We start from the raw sequence: 25814 nt of genomic DNA on the forward strand, positions 1-25814 counted from the left end.
GCTATTGTCAAATTCAGAATAATCTCTATTAGCTTTCAGAAGAGTCAAAATAATCAACTGTCCCATGGCATAAATGTTGGAATGAGCCAGTTGGAAATTAACTGGCCTGAGGCGGGCTTTTGAGCTATTTGGGGAGGTAGGAACTGCCTGCTAATCAAATGACCTGCCGCTCTCTTGTCGCATTGGCCAGTGGAGAGCATTCAGACCCCAATGGCAATCACCGCTAACGCTGGATGCAATGGTAGATGGACAGGATTGGTATCTTCAGGTTCGGGCTTGCAGAGCCCAGCAGAAAGGTCAAAGGCATTAAGAGAGGCAGGTTGGATAGGCCCAGGGAAGGTGAGAAATACAGTGGAGCGAAGGGGAGAGGCAAGAACACACTGGGGCAGGGAATTGTTTGGAATATGAAGGGCACAGAGGGCCTTAGGTTTGGTAACCCCTCCACCCCACCTTTATCTGTTACCACATCAAAAAGTGAAAGTTGACAGGCTACACACATGAAACTGGCCTCTACTTGTCATGAGAGAGATTGTGGCGGGGGTAGGAATTGTCATTAATTGAGTTCATGACCTTGCCCTCAATTTTACATTCACCTGCCAAGTTATAATTAGGGAGAAGGTGTCAAATTCAGCCCCTTGTGGGTGGTGTTCAATTCATGTTTGGAAACCAATGGAACTCAACATACTCAATGCATGCACTTGGATATACTATGAGGTATATGAAGCAACATTATAAATGCATTTTCCTGTCCTCTCTGCAGATAATGATCTGAATAAGGAGAACCAGTTGTTTGAAGACTGCCAGACTAAGATCAGCTCTCATCATACAGTGATATTTGAATCTAAGACAATAAATAGTTCATACGTACAACATGTAGAGTATTTGGGTGAATTGTGATAGCAGTTTTATTCCATTGCTTGGCCTTTATTGTATTGTGGATGAAAAATGACTTAAAATTATGTATTTTGACTGCTGAACTTGTGATGAGTATTACCAATGTAAATGTGAACTCATGGTAATGAAGGATAATGAAGTTCTTCCATATGCATCTTTGCCATTCACAATTGACTTACCTATGCTTTCTGTACACTTTTCCCATCCATTACGGATGTGGTGGCTTTCAGGAACAATGGATAGAAGAAAATTTGCAGTTGTTGTCGAAAAAATAAAGAAAATTGTGAAATAAAAGTATGCACAGACATAATGATATGAAACTATATTTCTGGGGCTGGAGGACAGGCACTGTATGTTGCATTGGCAATCATGTTACACATCTGGCCACACTGTTGTAATGACGTGCAGTGTATTGAGGAATTATAATAAGGGTATTTCATTAGAATTGATAGAAATATATGATCACTAAGTAGAATAAAGTTTTCGTTGATGAGCTAAGAGCGAAAAGCAAGACAGACACTAGAATTCAGGAATACTCAGCAAGTCAGTCAGCAGTAGAGAAAATCAACAAGATGCTTCTCCAAATAAACAGTCAATACCTGAGAAGGTCTGACTATCTTCTTTACACATGCTATCCGGCCTGCTGAGAGTTTCCAAGATTTCCTTCAGCTGAGGTGAGTTGGTCGCTTATTAAAGAAAATCTCACTCTTAAGGTACAAATTAACATTAAAGACCAGATTTAACATAAAAAGGTTGCAAAAGTCTTTAGTTTGAATAAATGCATTAATTTAGATTTTTCTCAATTTAGGCAGAGTCTTCTAGTGAATATACTATTACCTTGATACAAAGTGAAAAACCTCATTCCTTATTAAGTCATTGCAGGTCCAAAGGCTTTTACAACTGAAGTGGCAAACATTGATCCTGACTCACCAGTTTTTCGCAGGGGAAAATCATCCTGTTTGTCATTAACTGCCAGTGATGGTTGCTTATATGATGGAGAATTTCCACTCTGTGGTGGTGAACTCTGGTCCAATGAAGCACGGTGGGCCCCCCTGGCACAGGAACAAAGAACAGTGAATTAACACAACCATTAAACAGACTACATCATAAAACGACAATATAATCTCTGTAGGTGGTCTCATTGCTTCCAGTTTAAGATACCCTTTCCATGTCACTTATTTACATTTGTCCTCAACTGGTTGACTTGTCCAAGATTTCATTTACCTTTCCTTTTCTCCCCCTGTTTCCATGAGCTCTTTCTGTTTCCCCTACTTTTTAACAGTCTAACTCTATTAACCAGATGGTGACTGAACTGAGAATTAATTATTACCCTTTGTCAACTCTGGGAAATTATACACAAATTTTCTACTCAGACTACTAATGATTCTTCTTTGGCATTTCTAACATTCTGTCAAAACAGTCCTGCACACAGTCTCTGGTGAAAGGTTGTTTCAGCATTAGACCAAGGAAGTGTGAAGAAAGGAAACATTGAGCAAAGGACGCATGCCAGTGGTTCAAAAGTGAAGTAATTCAGTGTAACTCTATTTTATTATTTCCAAATAGTATAGGATTTCTGTGTCCCCAGCCTCTAGTGGCAAATTATTCCAATTTCTAATTGTATCTGAGAGAAAACCAATATTCTAACTTATGCTTTCATTCTTCAAAAAGTTGAATATTGCTGAAACGAGAGACATGTTGTTGAAGCTTTTGTCATACACTCTTCAGAACAAATGCAAGTGTGTCAATTTTCCTAAGATCATAGGAGAAAAGGAAAACTGATTATTTGGCAAGTAGATACTGATTGGCTGAAAAGTTGCCATGGAAAAAGTAGGAAAGTAAGGTTTCCTATGCTCCAGGTATTCAAACAAAAATGTTCAAGGCTTAAACATATTTACAAAGAACAGGCACTGCATATAAACGTATGTCTTTTCTAGCAACTGTAAGTGTGACACATTATAAGCTTGATTGATTTTCTTAAATTGGCTGCATGTGTAGATATTATCACACTCTGGATTATTCAGTAAGTGCTGTCCAATTATAGAATCACTTTAAGCAGTAAAATTAGCTGAATTATCCTGAAGCATTGTATGCTAATACAATTCCCTACTGCTCTCTGAACAGCAAAACGTTAGCCGGAGTTGATATACCAAACAATCAACATCCCTTTTCTCCTGTCTTTTCTTCCTGCCAAATGGGTAGCACTTCTGAGGCATCTGTAGCTACAGGTAAGTCATCCACCTTTGTGACTGGGAGTGTAGGGAGGTTTGTGATCTAGCTAAGAAAGGTGCAATCTCCAAAAGTAGGGTGTTTGTAGGAGATCTGTAAACCACGGTTAGGGATGTCACTTGTATGTGGAGAGAGATGTGGGGAAGAAATTACATTTAATGGTTGGAAGCTTGGGGGTTAGAGGGAAGTACTTAGCTATTCCTCAATGATATACTCACCTTTCTTCAATTGTCAGATTTTCTGAGACCCTTTATTATGTCTCCATTAAATAGAGAAATGGACGATTATGTTTATTGAGATCATTGAAGTTTTACTTTCTCACTAACTCCAACCTAGCTATTTTGTTAGCTAAGATTTATTCCATTCTCTTTCAAATGAGATGTTAAAACCAATGCCACTAAAAACAGACCATCAAATCAAGCAATCAAATCATGCAAAAACTCACTGTAGCAACATTGACGGAAATTAAAAAGTAAACCAAATGATGTGGTAAGACAGTATATCAAAGCAAATTCTTTCTGTAAGCTCTGGTTCTGGCTTCATTTTAGTACAGCTCGCATGTGCCATCATTCTTGCTCATGAATCTTCTGCTCGATGCTTCTTCCTGGTCTCCCACTCTGCCTACAGCCTTTCTATTTCATTTTAAGTGTCACAATTCACTGGTTTAGAGCACTGGAAATAAAGCCCCACTGTTCCAGAGTCAACTCAAATGTAAAAGTTATTTTTTTAAACTATGCAAAGATTCTCCACATTACCAGATTTTGAACCCTGGGCTGACATAAAGCATGAGCAATGTTCCTGTATTTAAGAAGAATTATTAGTTATTGCAACTAATTAGACTTGAGCTACAAGTAATCAATTATAACCCATTGGCAATATAACACCAATAATTAAAAGTCCTATCCCTTAGACACATGAACACACAGTCAAACACTTCCAGGGGAAAATAAAAAGCAAATTATGGATCGAGGGAAAATCTGGAAAAATATTTCAGCTTCTTGTTCAGAAAAATTGCTGAAATCACTGTTTTAATTCTTGAGCAGATCAGCATGCTATTTTTCAATTAACCTTCTCATTGTGTTTCCACTGGTTTTCAATAGGCACAAGTTGGTTAGTCCACTGATAAGAAAGGCTTCTGACTTATCAGTTAAAAATCACACCTTGCAGAAACAGCTGAAGGGAAGATTAACTAGTTTTTTTCAGATTTAAAGCAGCGTACTGCAGAGAAGGGAGAAAGTGCTTCTGACAGATAGAGACCTGACGACTTCTCTGTACCTGGTTCCCAGCCACAGGCTATTCAGTTATCTGAGAACCAGTCACATGATTGTTGACAGGCCTTTCCCATCTGCTTTGATGAAAGGTCACAGGACCCAAAACATTAACAACATTAAGACTGGATTCCCTACAGTGTGGCAACAGGCCCAACAAGTCCATACAGACCCTCCGAAGAGTAACCCACCCAGACCCATTTCCCTCTGACTAATGAACCTAACACTATGGGCAAGTTAGCATGGCCAATCCACCTGACCTGCACATATTTGGGCTGTGGGAGGAAACCGGAACACCCAGAGGAAACCCACGCAGACAGGGGGAGAACTTGGAAACTCCATACAGTCACCCAAGGCTGGAATTTAACTAGATCCCTGGAACTGTGAGGCAGCAGTGATAACCACTAAGCCACCATGCCACCCTATTAACTTTGATTTCTCTGCACAGATGCTGCCAGACCTGCTGAGCTTTTCTAGCAACTTCTGTTTTTCTTTCTGATTTACAGTACCTGCAGTTCTTTCAGTTTTCTTTCTCATTAAAAATTGGTCACTAATGCACAGAACAATCAGCTTCTTGCTGCAACCAAAGCTCCATCCGTACACAGCCCCTTGACTCCTGTTCATCTGCAAAAACTGCTGTAACCCATTGCTGTACAAATGGTGTTCACAAGTATCAAATTACTTACTTTCAAATTGTGCAGAAATCCTTGGTTTTGCAAACAATACTTTTATTATTTCAGCTCACAATTGCAAAACAAAAAGATTTCATCCTAGTGCAGATAATACCAAAATTTATGGAGGCAAAGTAGACTGTTTGGCACATCAAATCAGCTCTGCCATTCAATAAGATCATGGCTGATGTGATGATCGCCAACTCCACTTTCCTGCCTTTTCCCCATAGACTTTGATTCCCATTTGGAGTGTAAAGTATCTGTCTGTCTCAGTCTTGAATATACCTAACAATTCAGCCTCTACAACTCTGTTAGTATTTCAGATTCTATTTCTACTCTTTCACCACCCTGTTTTAGATTTACCTTCCTGTTTGCTTTTGTGCAGAAGCAGTGATCATTTAAAACCAGCTACAAATTTGATGTCTACTTCTGTCCCTCTTCTTCTGCTAAGTCAACATTTTTTATTGCACCTTCCTGTTTTCTTAATCTCTAATTGCTCACATTCTGCTTTAGTTCTACCCTCTTTCAATCTCTTGGATCTCTGTGTCCATGACTCTTCATTGAAGTACTGTGCCAGATAGACCATCAAACCTTTTTTTTTGTTTTCTAGCTGTTCTTCCTGAGAACAATGTTCAATGACTGCAAAACTAATTTGTTGTAACTGTACAAGTTATTATGACACTTAGCCAGTTACATTCTTTTTAGATGTCATTAAAGGTTTTATCTATCTTGGCAACTTCATTTCGAATAGCATTAAGGGTACACTGCAGATACTGGTAAAGGGATCATCATTCATCAATGGAAATCCCTCGCAGATGAGGATGGCTCTCTTTCACTCTCAGGATGAGTCTGTAGGTGACTGTACAGACTGGTGCAGCTTCCACAAGCTCTGTTACACTTGGGACAGAAGATGGTTGTGGGAAGGGGTGGGTGGAGCATTGCTCTGGCAGTCGGCTCCTTGTGTTGTTTGCTCCTGGTTTCCACTTTGTCCTGATGGCAAGTCGCTCAACACCTGCCTGGATGCTCCACCTCCATTTTGGACGGTCTTGGGCCAGTGATTCCCAGGTGCCTGTGGGAACGCCGCAGTGAGGCCTTGAAGGTATCACTGAAGCACTTCCTCTGTCCACCTGGGGCTTGCTTGCCATTTCAGAGCTGGGAGTAGAGCAGCTGCTTGGGGGAGTCTCGAATCGGTCATGGGGACAGTGTGCCCAGCTCAGCGTAGCCAATCAAGGGGGAAGGGAAGGGGGGTCAATGCCTCGATGCTGGGGGCCTGGTGGAGGACACTAGAGTTTGTGTGTCTTCTTCCCAGCAGGTTTACAGGAGCTTGGGCAGGAAGGGCTGATGGTATTTCTCCTCTGCCTTGAGATGGCTGCTGTAGACAGTCCATGTCCCAGAGCCATAGAGGAGGGCGGGTACCACCACAGCTCTGGATACCATAGTCTTGGTGTCAGATCTGATGTTGTTGTTCTTGAACACCGTTTTCCTTAGGCAGCCGAAGGCAGCACTAGCACACTGGGGATGGTGCTGGATCTCTTCATCAATAGTTGCTTTGACTGACAGGATACTCCCGAGGTATTGGAAGTGGCCACTGTTCTGTAAAATCTCCCATGGACCATGATGATTGGGGTTTCCCTCCACAATGCTGGGTCAGGTTGGTGGAAGACCTTCAACTTATAGATATTCAAGGTGAGACCCCATGCTCTCCTATGCCTCTGTAAAGGTGCTAACAATGGTATGGAGTACACTATCTGAGATTGTACATACACAAGCATGTTTTAGGTACTGCTGCCCAATGATACTGATTAGGGTGATTTTGGTTTTGGCTTGAAAGTGGCAGAGATTGAATAGTTTCCTACAGGTTCTGCGGGTTAGTTCCATTCCAGCAGGGAGCTTGTCGATGGTGAGGTGAAGCATTGCAGCGAGGTGGATCGAGAACACTGTTGGGACGATGACATAGCCCTGTTTGACACTGGTCCTAACAGGGAATGGGTCAGCGGTGGAGCCATTTGTCATTACCACAACATCCATGTCATCGTGGAGCAGTGAAAGATGGTGACAAATTTCATGGTGCAAGCAAAGCAGAGAGGACCACTCCATAATGCTTCCCGACAGATGGTTTCAAAGTCCCTTGTAAGGTCAAAGAAGGCCATGTAGGTTGTTTTATCTACATTTCTCCAGCAGATGTCACACAGTGAAAGCCCTGTTGTTCAATCGACAACATTCTCACTTTTGAATCCACAAACCTGTGGATTCAAATAACACTCGATCTCACCTCATTGCAACTCTGAATGATGGTGCTTTGCTCAAGAAACTGTTTGACTGTTTGGATCAAACACATGTAATCTGGTTTCTATAAACTGTAATTTAATCAAAACAAGCTTTTCTTCAAAGAAATACATGAAAAATACAAATGCTGTTAATAGAATGATGGTACCTACTTATACCAGTGTTTGGGATTTGGAGGGAAGGAATGGTTCTGTCCAGTTGATGGAGATTCTTTTGCTGATTTGCTCAACAGGAATTCCTGGAGTTTCTGCTTGACCTCAGTACTAGCCACAGCACCTGAAAAAAGAACATGCGCCTCAGTAATTGTCACATTTTGGGATCTTTTAATGATTTTTAACACAGGATCATGGGAACAGGAGTAGGCCATTCAGTTCATCAAGCCTGCCCCATTATTTAATATGATCATGACTGATCAAAGACTCAATGCCTTTACACACCTCATCCTCATCAACATCAAACCCACTGGTAATCAGGTCTCTATCCCCACCTTAACAATCAGCAGTTAAGCAGACTCAAAGACTGAGCATCAGTGCCCCCTCCCAGTCGAGAATTCCAAAAGTTTACCAACCCTTGAATTAAATAATTTCTTGTCTCAGAGCTAAAGGGAATCCTCTGTATTTTTAAACTGTGTCCCCTCGTTCCAGACTTGTCTGGAGACATCTTACCAGTATTTACCTTGCTTATCCCTTTAAGAGTTTTCTAAGTTTCGATGAGATCACTTCTCATTTTTTTTGTAACTCTAGTGAATACAGACCTAGTTTACCCAATCTCTCTCCAACTGTGCTTTCCCAGGGACAATTCTCATGAACTCTTGCTGCACTCCCTTTATGCCATTAACAGATAAGGATAAGGATTAATAAAGTAGAAAGGATCTGTTCTTATAAGAGGCAATTTAGAATGAGAGACCATAGTTTTAGGATAAAAGGTAGCAGATTTAAAGCAGATGAGGAGAAATTACTTCACTCAAAGGTGAATTCATTACCTCAGAGTATGGTGGATGCTGGGACATTAAATAAATTTAAGGAGATAGATAGATTTTGAATTAGTAATAGGTTGAAGGGTTATGGAGAGTGGGCAAGAAAGTGGAGTTGAGGTTGAGATGAGGTCAGCTATGATCGTAATAAATGGCAGAACAGGCTCGAGGAGCTGAATTGCCTACTCTTGTTCCTTGTTTTTATGTTCTTATGTTCTAAGGTGACCACAACTGAACTTAGTGGTCTAGGTGTGGTCTAACCAAGCTCTTATACAATTGAATCAAGCTTTAATTATTCCAATACTCAAACCCTCTTGCAATAAAGGCTAACATTCCATTAGCCTTCCTAATAGCTGGCTGCACCTGCTAGTTGGCCTTTAGTGACTTATCAACAAGGACATCTAGGTTTCTTTGTACATCTACACTTTCCAACTTCTCACTATTTAAGAAACACACTGCACATCTGAATCTCTTATTAAAATTGATAAGAGATAAGGTCACATTCTCCCCACGTTATATTGCATCTACTACATTCTTGGTCAATCACAAAGCCTGTCCAAACCCTCCCGATGTCACATTACATCTTTCTCACAGCACACATTACAACCTAGCTTTGCATCATCTGCAAATTTGTAACATTACATTTGATCTATTTATCCAAATTATTGACAGATATTGTGTACCGATCCTTGCATACCCCTGTAGTCAGAGCCTGCCAACACAACAAAGACCCACTTATTCCTACTTTCTATTTTCTGTCAGTTAGCCAATCATTAATCCAAACCAACACATTACTTCCTATCCCATGGGCTTAAATCTTTCTAACCTGCCTCCTCCAGGAAAGCTACTTCTATCAGCTTTCCTTTACCAGTTTTATTAGCAACATCTTCAAAAATCCCTAACAAGTTTGTCAAACAATTTCCAATTCATAAATCCATGCTGCAGGGACTATGTCCAATCGGATCACCATCAACCAGCTGCCTATTGATCTCATTCTTTATAACAGATCCAAGCATTTTCCTATTACTGATAAAAGGCTAATACATTTGTAGTTCCTAGTTTCCTCTCTCATTTCCTTCTTGAACATTGAGGAGACATTTGCTACTTTCCAATCAACAGGAATCGTTCCAGAAACAGGACTATATGGTTTTTGGAACTAATTTTCTAAAAAGTTGTTTAAAGCATGACATGGTTCATGGAAGCAAAAGACAATAAATAGTTAAGTTACCAATAGATTCCACTATAGAAGTTAAATTATAAATGATTTAAGACCATAAGACCATAAGAAATAGGAACAAATTTAAGCTTTCAGTCCGTTGAGATGCCACACCATTCCATATTACCAAAAAATATAGGAGCAGAATTAAACCTCAGAACACTTCAACTCCATGGCATCAATGTGGACTTCACCAGTTTCCTCAGTTCCCCTCTCCCCTACCTTACCTCAGTTCCAACCTTCCAGCTCAGCACCATCCTCATGACCTGTCCTACCTGCCAATCTCCCTTCCCACCTCTCTGCTCCATCCTCCTCTCAGACCTATCACCTCCATCCTCACCCCCATTCACTTATTGTACTCTTTACTACCTTCTCCTTAACCCCACCCTCCCCGTTTATCTCTCAACCCTTGCCTCTATTCCTGATGAAGGGCTTTTGCCTGAAATGTCAATTTTCCTGCTCCTCTGATGCTGCCTGACCTGTTGTGCTTTTCCAGCACCACTCTGATCTAAATTCTTCACATTTTGTCAAGAAAGACCCATTCATCAAATACCCTTCCTGCCAGGACACAATAATCTCTATCCTCTACCAGAGTCTATTTCCTAAGGCCATAGTACCAGGAGGGACATCCATAAAAGATAAAACTTGCAACCACAGCTGTATGGAAGAACTTAAGAATTGCTGGATTGACTCAAAGTGATTTAATTTTCAAAAGTCATTTTTCTAAGTCTGTCTCTTGGCTACCACATTTCTGTACTTCTTTCTCCAGTTCAACTTATCATTTGATACCTAGCTAATTGTTGTTTTTTTACCTATTTCAGTGGCCACGCTCATGTGGCATAGTGATTAGCTCTGCTGCCTCACATTGCCAGAGACCTTGGTTCAATTCTAGCCTTGGGTGACTGTCTGTGTGGAGTTTGCATGTTCCACCTGTGTCTGTGGGAGTTTCTACCAGGTGCTCTGGCTTTCTCCCACAATCCAAAGATGTACAGGTTAGGTGGATTAGCCAAGGTAAATGTGGAGTTATGGAGCTTGGGTAGGATGCTCTTCAGAGGATTGGTGCAGACTTACAGGGCTGACTAGGCTCTAGTTGCACTGTAGGGATTCTACGACTCTATTATAAAATGTTATAAGAACGATGTAATTGGCTGGATTTTCCAAAAGCGTATAATTAGTTCTTTTACCTTGTCTATATAGATTTTCAGAGAATAATCATATTATTCTACAAACTTCTTTACCTATAATTTACTTCCTTATTCCTTTTCAGATTCACAAGTACAGCATATTTCAGGATCATTATGTCAGCAATGTTGGGATAAAGGACGAATAGCAAACATAAAAGTACACAGCCTTGAGGAGATCCAGCAGTGGTTAACATCAATCCTGATGGCTAACTCCCATTGGATCCTGCTGTGAAGGGAATCACTGGAGAGAAGGCTTGTTCTCAAAGATTTTCAATTTCTCAATAAGCTTAAATGATCATATAGTATGAAAAGCTGAACAGAATTCAATTCAGATTTTGTCTAATCTTTCTCTGTGTTACTGGACCAATTGGGCACAAGGTCAGAATCACATCATTCACTGACTAACAAGGTTAATAGGGAAATTGATCAATAAGATGGACACGAAAATCATTTTTTGAAGTTAGGGAAGTGATTGCTGGACCCCTTGCTAAGATATTTGTATCATCAATAGTCAGAGGTGAGGTATTGGAAGGACATTGTGAAACTTGAAAGGGTTCAGAAAAGATTTTATAAGGATATTGCCAGAGTTGGAGGGTTAATGCTGGGAGAGGCTGAATTAGCTGGGACTGTTTTCCATGGAGCATCGGAGACTGAGGGGTGATGTTATAGAGGTTTATAAAATCATGAGGGGCATGGATAGGGTCAACATGCAAGGTCTTTTCCCTGATGTGAGTGAGTCCAGAACTAGACGGCATAGGTTTAGAGTGAGAGGGGAAAAATTTTAAAGGGGCCTAAGGGCAACTTTTTCATGCAAAAGGTAGTGTGTGTATAGAATGAGCTGCCAGAAGAAGTGGTGGAGGCTGATACAATTATGACATTAAAAAGGCATCTGGATGGGTATATGAATAGGAAGGGTAGTGGAATATGGGTCAAGTGCTGGCAGGTGGGACTAGATTAGTTTAGGATATCTGGTATGGACCAGTTAGACCAAAGGGTCTGTTTCCGTGCTGTATATCTCTAAGACTCTGTAAGCGTTGGGACCGGCATGTTGGTGTCAACTAACTCGCCACCCTCACCGCCAAGAAAATTCATCAGATTACATGCCAAAAGACAAGTTTCCCTGGTTAACCAGTACCAGGCATTTTTCTCACCAACTGAGGAGGCAAATAGCGGGGGAGCTAGTGAGTTGAGACACGTAAACGGCTCTAATTGAACACTGAAGGGACTCAATTGGTGGCAGGTTGAGAATGTCACCATTTGAACTTAATTTTTAAGGTCATGAGAAGGAAGTGTGAATCTCTCCATGTCAACTCACCCAGTTATTTTCCGTTCTTTCCTCTTTCAGGGACGGAAAAATTCTGCCCAAGTATCTAACAGCTACTATGACTCAATGTGTTTGAAACACTTCACAGCTTTTAATGTCAAAGGAACTCATTGGTAGTCATTCAGCTCAGCAGGCCACAACCTCTCAGCAGGCAGAACGATGATAGTCAATTTCCAACAGTGAGGAACAATACCACAATCAAATAATCTCTGAAATACTAGAAAAGCTGACTGTTGATTACATTCCTCAAGAATAATTCCATTAATCTAACCTGGCTTGAATGTTTTTCCTTTATCCACTTACTTGAATTGTTCCTTTGTTGATGATAATTCATGATTATTCTAAACTGTTTTATTTATTCATGGGATGTGGACATTTCTGGCTTGGCTCATGTGTATTGGCCATCCCTAAGTGTCCTGGAATAAGCTGCCTTCTTGAACTGCTGCAGACCTTGGGCTGTAGGGACACCCACCGCACTGTTTGATATAGAGTTGTAGGATTTTGGGCCAGTGAATCCAGGGAGGGAACAATATAGTTTCAAATCATGATGCTGTGTGACTGCATGGAGAAGTTGCCCTTAATGGTGCTTTCATGTATCTGCTGCTATCCTCCTTCTTGGTGGTCGTGATTGAGGTCATGAGTTTAGAAACTGCAGTCGAAGGAGCCTTGGTGAGTGAATGGAGTGGTTGATAACTGCAGGACTGGTGACTTGAACCACCTTCCATATAAAAAAGACTGCAGTAGATTAAAAGCCACGGGACAAAGGAAAATTGTTCATTTGTACACAATGGCATAACCAGGATATAGTAGGTTAGGCCGTATTTATGGATTCTACACGAGTGTTCAACTCTACGCACGAGAGTTCACCATGCTGAGAGATGCTACTAAGTAATACAATGGTGTAAGATTTTTTTAATGCAGTGTGACACTTTGATCTTATTTTCAATATAATGTATCTATTTTCAATATTATGTATATATTAATTTACTATTTGTGCTCTCTATACAAATCAAATCTTTCCTGTATTCTCAGACACACTGCAAGTGTTCGATTGATTGTTGATTCTTGGCCAAGCAGGAACCTTTAAATGAATCAGAAGCCATCTGATGTTCAGAATGAGTGAACCATAAACCAAATTAAACTGTGCTGATGAAATATATGGAAGGCTCTGTACTGACCCCTTTCAACAAGTAATGAAACTTGAAAGAACTGTACAGTCCTCTAAAGGCTTGCTTTGCATGGGTTCAGTTTCTGCCTCTTTTTCTCTGTTACATAGATCAGTACTAGTAAAGTTGAGGCAGCAAGTGCTGACTGAAATCACTGCAGCTTTGACCTAAAGATTTTACTGGCGTCACACAGTTGGTTATTTACAATAGCTTTTGCTGGCATCAGTAGCTGACCTTTCCCTACTGAGTACTCACTGAAAGCATGTACCAGGACAGGGCCTTTGGAACTGATTTATACTTAAATTGTTTCCTGGCAGCACTGTTTACATATCAAATCACTGTGTGATGTCTAACTTTGAACTGTTGTTTGCTCCATATTGTGCAACTAATGATGTTTGGTAAAGTTCCCTTTGCTGTTCTAGTTGAGCTGGAATTCACAATTTGCAGTCAATTAAGTTACTCTTCGCATGCAAGATGATTTAGTAATAAAATGAATATAGGAAATAAAAAAATAAAGCCAGGGTGTAGAATTGCAGATATGAATCTGAAAAATAGCTGGTCTACGGTAGCTGACAGGATTCATATATCTGTCCCTCAGTATCAACCAGTACCATATGAAAGGAAAGAGACAAAATTGGAAAAATAAAGAAAGAAATACTTACTTTTAGTGTTATACAAAGTTTGTGCATTTAGAGTAGGCAATTTGTTTAAACAGACCGTTCTTACTCTTAGGTTTAGATCATAAGACCAGGTTTATGGTGTCAATACTCACGGGGTGAGCAATGAGTCTAACCCACCTGTGGGACACAGTCATTGTTCCAATCTCTCCAATTATTCCTCAAAACTAGGTCTCTCATCCCTGAAACTATTTTTGCAAATCTCTTCTACACCTTCTCCAACAATCTTCCTATTACCAATGCCAAGTGAACATGAACAGGCAAGTCACTCAACAGATTGGCACATTTTGGTGGGTTTCCTTGTGAGGCCAAGCCTCAGATTTCAAAATACAGGTGCAGCATTAAAAGAGATAATTCCCAAAGAAGGAGAGAGGAATATGCCAACTGCACAGAAGAGCAATCACACATTTGGCGGTGCCTCAAAATATTGTCAGGAAAGTTAGTTTGAATTATTTTTTGGAGAAGATGTACATTTGTGTGACGTTTAATGCTCAGTTCAAGTGAGGAGTAATACAAACTGTGCTCAATCCATTCAATACAAGACCAAGTTTATATTCAGATATTAAACGCATGGTTTGATTGCAATTTTCAATATTATAATGAGGTCTCTGCTTACACAGGGAGAGCATTTGCCATCAAATCCAACTTGTAAGAAATTACATTGGACAATCCTTCACTGAATTTCACTTGTCAATCACAGAATTATTAAAGCACAAATGGAAGCTATTCAGCCCATCATGTCTGTACTGGCTTGCCAATAATCATTATGAGTGCCATTTCCCTGCCTTTTCCCCATTCCCTTGCATGTTGCTTCTTTTCATATAATCAGCCAATGCCCGAATGAAGGCCTCACTTAACGTTGCCTCCACTACATTTCCAAAGTTAAAAATCACACAACACCAGGCTGCAGTCCAACTGGTTAATATGGAAGCACCTGACGAAGGAGCTAATGCTTCCAAATAAGTCTGTTGGATTATAACCTGGTGTTGTGTAATTTTTAACCTTGTCCACCCCAGTCCAACAGTGGCACCTTGTCATCATGACGACATTTCCAGAAAGTGCATTCCAGGCCTGAACCACTCATTGTGTAATGATCCTTCCTCTCACATTCACAAACCATTTTAAAGCTTTGCCTTCTTGGCCATTTACAAGTGAAAGCTGTTTCTCTCTACCTAATTTATCTTTCATGATTTTGAAAATCTTTCTCAGATCTCCTCGTAGCCTTCTTCTCTCCACGTAGAATTGTTCCAATCTCTCCAAAATTCCTCAGACCTAGGTTTCTCATCCCTGAAACTATTTTTGCAAATCTCTTCTTGACCTTCTCCAACAATCTTCCTGTAGTGTGGCATCCAGAACTGCACACAATGCTCCAGCTGAAGGCTAACAAGTGTCTCGTATAGGTTCAGCATCACCTACTTGCTCTTGTACTCTATTCCTCTGTTAATAAATTTCAGAATAACTGTATGCTTTATTAGCTCCTCTGTCCACATATCCTGCCCTGTTCAGTGATCTATGCACACACACATTGATCCTCTGCTCCTGCACCACTATTTTATATTGTCTATTCATATTTTTCCTGCCAAAATGCATTGTGCCACCCCTCTCTACACTGAAATTATCTGCCATTGATCTGTCCACTCCATCAACTTAACTATGTTCTACACTGTCCTTCTCAGAGCTTACAACGCTTTCAAGTTTTGTATCATGTACAAATTTCCAAATTATCCCATACACATTAAGGTCTAAATCATTAATATATGTCAGGAAAAGCAAGGATCCCAATACCGAACCTTTTTAGAACTCCACTGCAAACCTTCCTCCATCTGAAAAATATCTATTGACCACAGCTCTGTGCATCCTATTATCTACTCAGTGTTGTATCCACATTACAACTGAGCATCTTGATTTCATGAGATACAAGTCTTCTCACAAGATACTGTGTGACATTTTATTAAACACAGTTTTAAAAATGGATGTATCACCCTATCAACAATATTTGACATATTTGGTCTTTTCTGTTAGTTCTTCAAAAAATTCCAGCAAATTGTTAAAATATTATCTCACCAATATCAATCCATGCTGCCCCTTCCTAAACAACCAATAGCTACTAATTCTATTCTGAATAATTATTTCCAGAAGCATCCTCACCATTGATGTTAAATTGATTAATTGCTGGGCTTATACTAACAACATTTTTTGAACAAGACTGTATCATCTGCAATTCTCTGGCCCTTTGGCATCTCCCCTGCAAATTCCACTCTAACTTCATTCAATACCTTTGAGTGCATCTCCAGTTCTGGTGCCTTGCCCATATTATGTTTTGATAATCCAGCCAACACTTGCTCCAAATCAATTTTGATTCCTCATAATAACAGAACTTTTCTACTATCCCCATAGCCCAGGTAAAGACAGATGCAAAGTTTTAATTTAGCACCTCAGCTGGGCCTCTTGCATCCATGTGTAAATCCCCCTTTTGGTTTCTATTCAGCCTTACTATTTCCCTTACCTCTTTTTGACTAGTGATGTATCTATGGAAGACTTTAGGCTTCCCATTACATTTGAGATGCAGTCCTTTCCTCATACTGTCTCTTGCTTCTTTAATGACTTTAACCTTTCCTCTGAATCTGATTCTTCTTGGTTTTAAATGGTATTTTCCAACTGGTGGCTGTCATGAGTACATGATTTCTATCTCTGTATTCATCTAGGGAGCTCTGGATGTGTTTGTTCTCCTTTTCCCTTTTGTGGAAATAGACATTGACTGCACCTGAACTCTCTCTTTGAAGGTTGTCAACTACGCAGCTACGGTTTTCCAGTTAAACATGTGTTCCACTCAATCTGCCCCAACTCTGTTCTTGCTACTTGAAGTCAATTCACCCCCGTTCAATTATTCTTATTTGGAATGTACACCATCATCCTAAACTTACCAACTTACTAAACTAACCATTTCCCCTAAATGTTCATCCGTCGGGACTTGATCTACTCAGCCCAGCTCACTTTCAAAAGCTCCAGTAAATTGTTCTAAATGCATTCATTCTGAAAATAGTGACGGTAGTGAGTTGGAAATGATTGCAACATAGTGTCATTTTCCTCTTTCACAGCAAATGATTAAGGCTTCTTTTCAGGTCTAGAAAACTGATTCCCCAATTGCTTTCTTAAATGGCTGTTTTCGTTTCTGAAAGCTACGGACATTTCACAATATCTGTAAGTTAAAATAACAGCAACATGATATCCATCATGCGTTTAAGTAATGAGTGAATGTTGAAAAATTACTTACTTAAATCCACAATCCATAAAGTAAGGATATCATTGAGTATTACGCAATTCACTTTTAGTGAATATGGTATCTAGAATGTTATGGATAGTAGTGTGTGAAGGCTTCATGGGTTTTAACTAAAAACCTGTACAATTCTCTTAGTTTTGGTTAAAGTTGAGAAATAAATACAACCACAATGTCGGAAGAGCTAGCCCTGTTTCCACAATTTAGACACATTAAGGTCTAGATCATTAATATATGTCAGGTAAAGCAAGAATCCCAATACCGAACCTTTTTAGAACTCCACTGCAAACCTTCCGCCATCTGAAAAATATCTATTGACCACAGCTCTGTGCATCATTCAACCAATTATAAAGGCAGAAATAATTGCTAGTGTAAACATGCTTATGGCATTCTTCTCTCATATGTGTTAATAAATGATAAGGAGCCTACGAAGTACTGAGATGATTATTTCACCCAAGGCTGGTTTCTCAGAAGAAGGATATGAATGGATTTATTTTATCCCTCACCTCCTCCTCATTTAAATTCTTGATGTTTCTGACAGAAATGATGCATGCCTACACAGTCACAAGCAGCGATCTAGTATCTGACATTTTTTAATGTAAGCTTGCAGTATTCAATAATAATGGAAGGCATTATAGCTAAGCCTGATCCTATCTTCACCTGCTGCCTATTATGAAGATAAGAGAGATGGGATTGCCATAGGGATTTCCAGAGAGCCTGTGAGATTTGGATGGAAGAGGTGTGAAAATTCTGGGGAGATCATGGAAACGATTGTGACTAGAAAAATCTGAAGAAAAGCACCTACTCAATAGGTTCCAGCAGGTCAATGGATAGACACAAAAACTATGAACTCTGATGTGACTTACCCCTACTGGGGACAATTATAATGTTAAAGTCTGGCTCTTCCTCACTATTTATGATCATGCTTCACATTGGATGCATTTACCAACTGTGATCTCAGGATATTTGGTAAATTTGTCATTTTACTACCACTAACATGGTTAGATACGTCTTTGTTTTTGGTTTGCAAATTCAAAGCTGAAGTAAAAAAGGTCAGAATGAAAAATGAAAACCAAAAATGAAACTTTTTCTCTCCCTAAAATAACTACAGTAACAAAGATAGAAACCACAAACAGATCATTAGTATTCAAATTTTGTATCACTCATGTTTTATAATATTAGTACCATTACTGGCCCCATTAACAAGTACATCAACACTTGCCAGTAAGATTTTGATGGATTTTTCTGTTCAAGCGCAAATAACAGTACATAGCAGATGCAAGACCATAGTGAATAGCTGAGTACCTACTTTCTCTGCTTCTTTCTTTATTTCGAAGAAACAGAAGATGTTGTTCCTGTAGTTGTCGCCCAAACTCTTGTTCCTGCCGCTGTTTCTCCAGTTTGCGTTCCTGTTCCAGAAGCTCTTGCTGGTGTTGCACAGCTAGCAATTCCTGTTGTTGCTTTCAAACAAATATAATTCTTAGGTTACTGTGCAATATTTGCATCCTATCAGTTTCGTAACTGTCTCATGACTGACTGTCCAATGAAATGACATAAATTGATGAGTTCTGATTTCAGCTGGAAGCTGCTACGTTCAGGTGCAAAGGCTGCCAGTCACTGAGACTCTGTTTGCCATGGCAAGTCAAGCTTCACTTTCACCAGTTCTTAGTTTGGCCACAAGATGGAGCAGAAGCAACTGATTCACGCTGGAGTTCAAGAGTAGGGTGCAGGGGGAAACCAAAGGTCTGGAATGTACCTACGACTATTATGAAAAGCCCACAGTCAATTTCCTCATCTTCTCAGATGGAGTAGATGTCAAGGACTAGATATCTAAAGGAGCATGAAGACTCCACGGGTATCCCAAAATGGTGGAAGTTCTCCCTCCGATTTCTGTCAGATCCGACTTCCAGTAGGTGGGATGATGAGAATGAAAATGGAATGTGAATCCCAGGTGTGGAAATCCCAACAAGTTCAGACATAATCTATTTTTCTTGGAACAGAGGTCTTATTATTGTGGGTGTTATCTTTGAAGGAATCTTGAATGTTCTTCAAAGGTGGATAAGGACTGGAGAACTGCCAAGTTATTCAAGTGACTAGTCCTTTGAAGACTTAAAAAACAACTGTCTGCTGGCTTTGAGAGTTTAAAACAAAATTGTCCTAGCACTTTCAATAGTTGTTTGTTCACATAACCTTAAGTGCTATCATTTTGGCTTTGCCAATGCTTGACTGCTGGGGCTCATGAGTTGGAACCACATTGGAATAGTGCAAACAAGGGGCCATTCAGGATGGGTGGAAGCCATGTATTGGCACAGAAGTTTTGAGGGATCATTGTGGGTGGGTGAGGGAACCACGTATTGACATGAATTTGCAAGCGGTGCTGATGGAATGATGATGGTATGAAAAGGACGAGAAATAGTGGGTTTAATATTTAACATAATGACTGCGACAAAGTCCCAGAGTATCAAGTCAGATCTTTTAAGCTGCCCACCAAACACTGGGCAGCCGCTGTGGCTGTCTCTGAGCTATGTCCAGCAGCAGTGGATCTGTACGTCCCTCCAAAGTGAAGGTTCTCCTACTCGGGGCACATTTTCACTAGGTGGGTGTACAGACGTAGGTAGTGTGCAGGGGGAAACCAAAGGTCTCAGACTGTTCGACTTGGGAGCAAATATCCAGGCCAAAGTCTTTTGCTCTAAAGCAAAGGGAGAAAATCATTTCCTGGTTAAACTTCATAGACTACCTTGACTGTTCAACATTGCAGAATGAACCAGAAAGAAAATTAGAAATAGTTGGAAAAGCTCAGCAGGTCTGGCAGCATCTGTGGAGAGAAATCAGAGTTAATATTTTGGGTCAAGTGATGTTTCCTCAGAACTGAGGAGGGTCACTCAACCCGAAACGTTAACTCTAATTTCTCTCCACAAATGCTGCCAGACCTGCTGAGCTTTTCCAGCTATTTCTAATTTTGTTTTATGACTGAATTAATAACCGCTCAAGTAGACGTGGATGCAGTCACATATGAACTGAAACCAAATGACGGAGTAAGGTACACTCTCTGGTGCCACTCGGGAGTTGTGAATCAGGGTATTTTCAGACAATGACTAATTATATGGATTCATTCTGCTTTAGACACTTCCAACAGATGGAGTTGAGTCCTGTAGAAACCTTTCTCTTTCATTGATTCTGTAAACTGACACATAGAAGATGCACAACAGGGAATTATGGACTATTGAAGACAAAGAGATGCAAGCTTGTATTTTTTCCTTTGAATTCAATGAAAATAGATATTGGCCAGTTTTAAATAATGTGCAAATATCATTTTATCACTGAATGGCAAGTTAAAAGCTACTTTAACATATCGAATATCAAAATATCAAAATAATCAATGACAGAACTCACACTCTTAAGACCATCGTAATGAATATGATTAATCTCCCTTGTATCCTGTCAGATAGAAGTTTTAGATAAGGGGTGCAATATTAAGATGTTATCATCGGGCATCCTAGTACCAAAACACCAAAGCATGAGGAAAGGATGTTGCAATCAAAAAAGGAAGTCTGACCTTAAATAATATTGGAAACAATTGAACTTCTTTATAATGCTATCAGCCTGCAATTACATCAGAGATTTTAATAAAGTTGCTTCAAAGTTGATATTGCTGACCACAAAAGATAATAATTGTATTGAAACAGCATTGAACAGTGAAGATTTGTCAATTGAGTTGGAGCACACAATGATTTTTTTGGGCAAAGTTTATCTCAGCTTCTGGGTTGAGAATGATCATTCAAAAGAGGTCACTTATCACTAAAGGTATGCACACAGGCTTAAGTTTTCATTTTTTCCACTCAGGAATGTCAATGCATACCCAGGGCTGTCTCCACAGTTAGCTGAGGTTTTGTTTGTCAGGGCTGCTTAGGCAGTTGGGGATCATCAGCAAGAAAGTGGAAGAACGTTACAGTCATCGTGGAAAATTGGGCATGTTACTGCAGCTCCTGAAGAGGGAGATCTCGGCTCAAAATAGACACAAAGCCCTGATAATCACAGAGTGATTGTAATCACAGGTAGGTTGTGGCCAGGATGCTTTGCCTTTCAAAGTGGGTATCATCAGGTCATCCACTTTGACCCCACAGGCTACAGGTTTCTCCTCCTGACAACTCAAGGAGGTGGCAAGAACGACTGGGAAAACTGTTGACAGTTGTCATCAGAATCCATCAAAATCATGCTGCTTGATTTGAAACAGAATATCAGAGGGAAATTCAAAGCCATAGTCTCCTTGTTCCGATTAAAAATTCAACAATGTCATGACACAAAGCACAGCCCAAGGAACTTTTGACTATGGTATTTTCTGATGGTGTATTAAAGAATTAAAATGTGAAAATCTGACAAAATGGAATGTTACTCAGCTATTCAGATGATCACACTTTCTCATTTAGGTACATATATATAATGAGATACATGGATGCACTTCAGACAGCATTAAAATTTAAAATATTGTGGCGTTTATCACTCCATTTATGTGCAGTGTACATTGCTTGGATTTGATGAGTTTTGAGCTGTGGTACCTTGAGATGCTCCTGAAGCTGGACTTGGTGCTGTCTCACGAGGGTTTCATGTTGTTTCTGGAACTCAGCAAAGAGAAGCTGCTTCTGAATTTGTTGTTGCTGCTGCAGCAGGAGGAGCTCTTGCTGTAACTGCCGTTCTCTTGTGACAGGGTCCACAGCTGGCATGGTGATCCGCAGGTCTGTTCGTAAGTCTATCGGGGCAGTTGGTTGGAGTGCCACAGGGAGTGCCGAGCTGACTTCAACTATTTAATTAAAAAAAAGAATCAACTTTCATTTCTTTCACTGCCTTTAGAAATCTATTATTTTTCTTAGCATCGATTCCCATTTGTTTTCAATGCCTTTTCCCTTCAAGCTATCTGTCAAGGTCAAGTTGCCATGTCCAACCATTCACAGGAAGAAGGCAGCACGTACAGCACTTTAAACGGCACAGTTTAATTTGTATTTATGTTGTGCCTCTTATGGCTTCTAGATGTCTCAACAAACTAAAAAATACTTTTTGAGTGAAATAAAACAAGAAATGTAACAGTCAATATGATCACAGCAAACCTTTGCAAATGACCAAATAATCTATTTCCATGATATTGACTGATGGATAAATAATGGCCAAGATCCCAGAGATAATTCCCCTGTTCTTCAAAATAGTGCTCTCAGATCTTTAACACCCTCTCAAGTAGGTAGCTGGGGCCTTGATTTCACATCTTGTCTTAAAGCTGGGATGTATAGAACAATTAAATGTTTGTATTTAAGTATGATTTGGAGGAGTTGGTGTTGGACTGGGATGTATAATGTTTAAAATCATACAACACGTGGTTCTAATCCAACAGGTTTATTTGGAAGCACTAGCTTTCGGAGCGCTGCTTCTTCATAGGTGGTTGAAGGAGCAGTGCTGTTCGACTCTACCCTGGTGTTGTGCGATTTTTCACTTTATATTTAGGTAGTTAGTGTCTTTTGCAACATCAGATTGTTCCAAATAGTTTTTATAGCCAGAGATAGAGTTTTTCAGTCATTGATATGACATAGTGAAATGGAACAGCTAATTTGCATACAGCAAGGCCCCACCAACAGCAATGTAAAAATAACCAGATTTTAAAAATGCTGGTTGAGGAATAAGTATTGGCTAAGACAGTGGAAAACATTTTCCTGCAAGTCTATTGAAGTAAAAATCAGAGGAGATATAAAATGGGCTGTTGCTTTTCACTGCTGAAAAAGTGTTGCTGGTTAAAGCACAGCAGGTTAGGCAGCATCCAAGGAACAGGAAATTCGACGTTTCGGGCCAGAGCCCTTCATCAGGAATGAGGAGAGCGTGCCAGGCAGGCTAAGATAAAAGGTAGGGAGGAGGGACTTGGGGGAGGAGCGATGGAGATGTGATAGGTGGAAGGAGGTCAAGGTGAGGGTGATAGGCCGGAGTGGGGTGGGGGTGGAGAGGTCAGGAAGAAGATTGCCGGTTAGGAGGGCGGTGCTGAGTTGAGGGAACTGACTGAGACAAGGTTGGGGGAGGGGAAATGAGGAAACTGGAGAAATCTGAGTTCATCCCTTGTGGTTGGAGGGTTCCCAGGCAGAAGATGAGGTGCTCTTCCTCCAACCGTCGTGTTGTTATGTTCTGCCGATGGAGGAGTCCAAGGACCTGCATGTCCTCGGTGGAGTGGGAGGGAAAGTTAAAGTGTTGAGCCACGGGGTGGTTGGGTTGGTTGGTCCGGGCGTCCCAGAGGTGTTCCCTGAAGCGTTCCGCAAGTAGGGGCCCGTCTCCCCAATATAGAGGAGGCCACATCGGGTGCAGCGGATGCAATAGATGATGTGTGTGGAGGTGCATGTGAAGTTGTGGCGGATATGGAAAGATCCCTTGGGGCCTTGGAGAGAAGTAAGGGAGGAGGTGTGGGCGCAAGTTTTACATTTCCTGCGGTTGCAGGGGAAGGTGCCGGGAGTGGAGGTTGGGTTGATGGGGGGTGTGGACCTGACGAGGGAGTCATGAAGGGAGTGGTCTTTGCGGAACGCTGATGGGGGAGGGGAGGGAAATATATCCCTGGTGGTGGGGTCCGTTTGGAGGTGGCGGAAATGACGGCGGATGATACACTGTATACAGAGGTTGGTGGGGTGGTAGGTGAGAACCAGTGGGGTTCTGTCTTGGTGGCGGTTGGAGGAGCGGGGCTCAAGGGCGGAGGAGCGGGAAGTGGAGGAGATGCGGTGGAGGGCATCGTCGATCACGTCGACCACTTTTTACTGTTGCTTTTCATTATCGCACAAAGTCAAGATCTACCCCATGAACTTTTTTTTTAATGCATTCATGGGAATTGCCCAAAGGTTGCTTATGAGTCAATTATATTGCTGTGAGACTGGAGAAACCATATTGTTAAAAGCAAAATGTTTTCCTCTTAAGCATACTGGGGCAGATTTGTAACTACACCATCTGGAGGGGAGGTGGGACAGAAGGAATGTGTCGGGGTGAATCGTGCACCTGCTCATCTGTGTACACAATTTTTATTCCATTTCTTTCAATAACAGGCTTTTAAAGACACCACTGGAGCCCCAGCAATGAAAGAGCAACACTCAGCAACTTAATTACCAGTTTTCTATCACTGTTTACTATCAGTTACCAAAATACCACTTACAAAGCAGCCTCCATGTTGGTTCACTGGGAGAAACTAATTAAACCATTTCATTGTTGTAGTAGTTAAGATAAAATTGAAGTTTGAAAAGAGAACTATGTATTAAAGGAAACTCCTCAGTCCAGGATTGTAACTCTTGTGAACAGTGGACATGGTTGACTCTTAAGATCTTCTGTGCAACTAAGGATACACAATAAATACTGGTATATTATACTAACCAGCGATACCCACATCCCTTCAACAAAGATTTTAAAAAGCACATTAATTGGAGAAATTTTGAGGTGGGACTATTTTAACCACTGGAACGCATCAACATGTTCAATTTAATAAGTGGCTGTTTGCTTTCAGGTAAGTCTGATAAAGGGAATCAGGTGAACGTTGAGGATGGGGAGCACAGCATGGCAAATGACCAGGGTCTCAATTTTCCATTATGTTTACCAAAGTAAAAGTATTAATCCTGGCTCAGCAGAAGAAAATGTAAGACTTATTTTAGAGGCATTTCCTTCTTCCTGGCTGGCCCTGACCCTATTACATGCACAAGTAGAGGTTAATATTACGGCCAGCTTCATGCAAGTCAATTGATCGCAATATGCATTAGAGAAGTGCCCTGTGGACATTGGGCAGTCAGCAGGATCCGCCTGGCTATTCAGGATCTCAGTAACTTTAGATGTTTCAAATATATATTTTCCCAGTGCCAACTGGATGAGGCAGGTTAAAACTGCATAAAGAGACAAAACAAAAACAGGAATTTTCCTTAGATCTGGACAAAATATGTCTCTTGATCAACACCAGCAAAAGAAATTTACTGTTCTAGAGGTTTGTTGTGACATTTCATCAAAATGGAGCGGGCTAATAGATAGGCAAAAGTGAGGACTGTAGATGCCAGAGATTAGAGTCAAGAGTGTAGTGCTGGAAAAGCACAGCAGGTCAGGCAGCATCCGTGGAGCAGGAGAAATGACGTTTAGGGCAAAAGCCCTGGAGCTAATAGATGACAAAGTCAGAAACTTTCTAATAGAGAATACACAATCAGAAGAGATTCTTAACAAGCATTTTGTCCTATTTACAGTGCAGCTGTGATTGCGCAGTCGCTCCAAGGGACAAAAGGGAAAAAATAAAATATACAGGGAACATTATTAAAAGGACTAATGGCATTTAAATTTGCTAAGTCACTCTGATCAAATTAAGTACTATTGGATTTTATTAATTAAAATTGCAAAAATAATTGAGGAAAGTACAGAAATTCACTTTCATAACAATAGTCATTTATCTTCAAACAGAAATTCTTTTGATGTGAAGTTCTTCATTGTACTTTTAATTTACTTGGACAAAATGCAGTCCTTTTATTCTGACACTCAGAAATCTATGGGGTTGCGTTTCCTGTCAGGTTCAAAGTGATCCCACAGTTCAGGAAAGATAAATGCTAAAATGAATTAGTGAATTTTCCATAGTGATTGTGAATGTTTGGTCACCTGTGTTGTTTTCCATTATATGAG

The 25814-nt window shown here is 40.4% G+C and overlaps 1 protein-coding gene across 16 annotated transcripts in view; it reads right to left on the reverse strand.

Moving 5' to 3' along the window:
* The window catches only part of LOC132815678 (histone deacetylase 9-like), a 766519-nt gene that overhangs the window by 369873 nt on the left and 370832 nt on the right, over positions 1–25814 (reverse strand). For all 16 annotated transcript variants that reach the window (XM_060824722.1, XM_060824725.1, XM_060824717.1 and 13 more), the window contains 4 exons: positions 21719–21960; positions 18472–18622; positions 7498–7621; positions 1825–1946 (listed from right to left, as the gene is read on the reverse strand). In XM_060824722.1, coding sequence (XP_060680705.1) covers positions 1825–1946; positions 7498–7621; positions 18472–18622; positions 21719–21960 — 639 coding nt within the window. The remainder of the gene's footprint in view (positions 1–1824; positions 1947–7497; positions 7622–18471; positions 18623–21718; positions 21961–25814) is intronic.

This window comes from Hemiscyllium ocellatum, chromosome 5 (genome assembly GCF_020745735.1).
Source record: "Hemiscyllium ocellatum isolate sHemOce1 chromosome 5, sHemOce1.pat.X.cur, whole genome shotgun sequence".
Classification (NCBI taxonomy): domain Eukaryota; kingdom Metazoa; phylum Chordata; class Chondrichthyes; order Orectolobiformes; family Hemiscylliidae; genus Hemiscyllium; species Hemiscyllium ocellatum.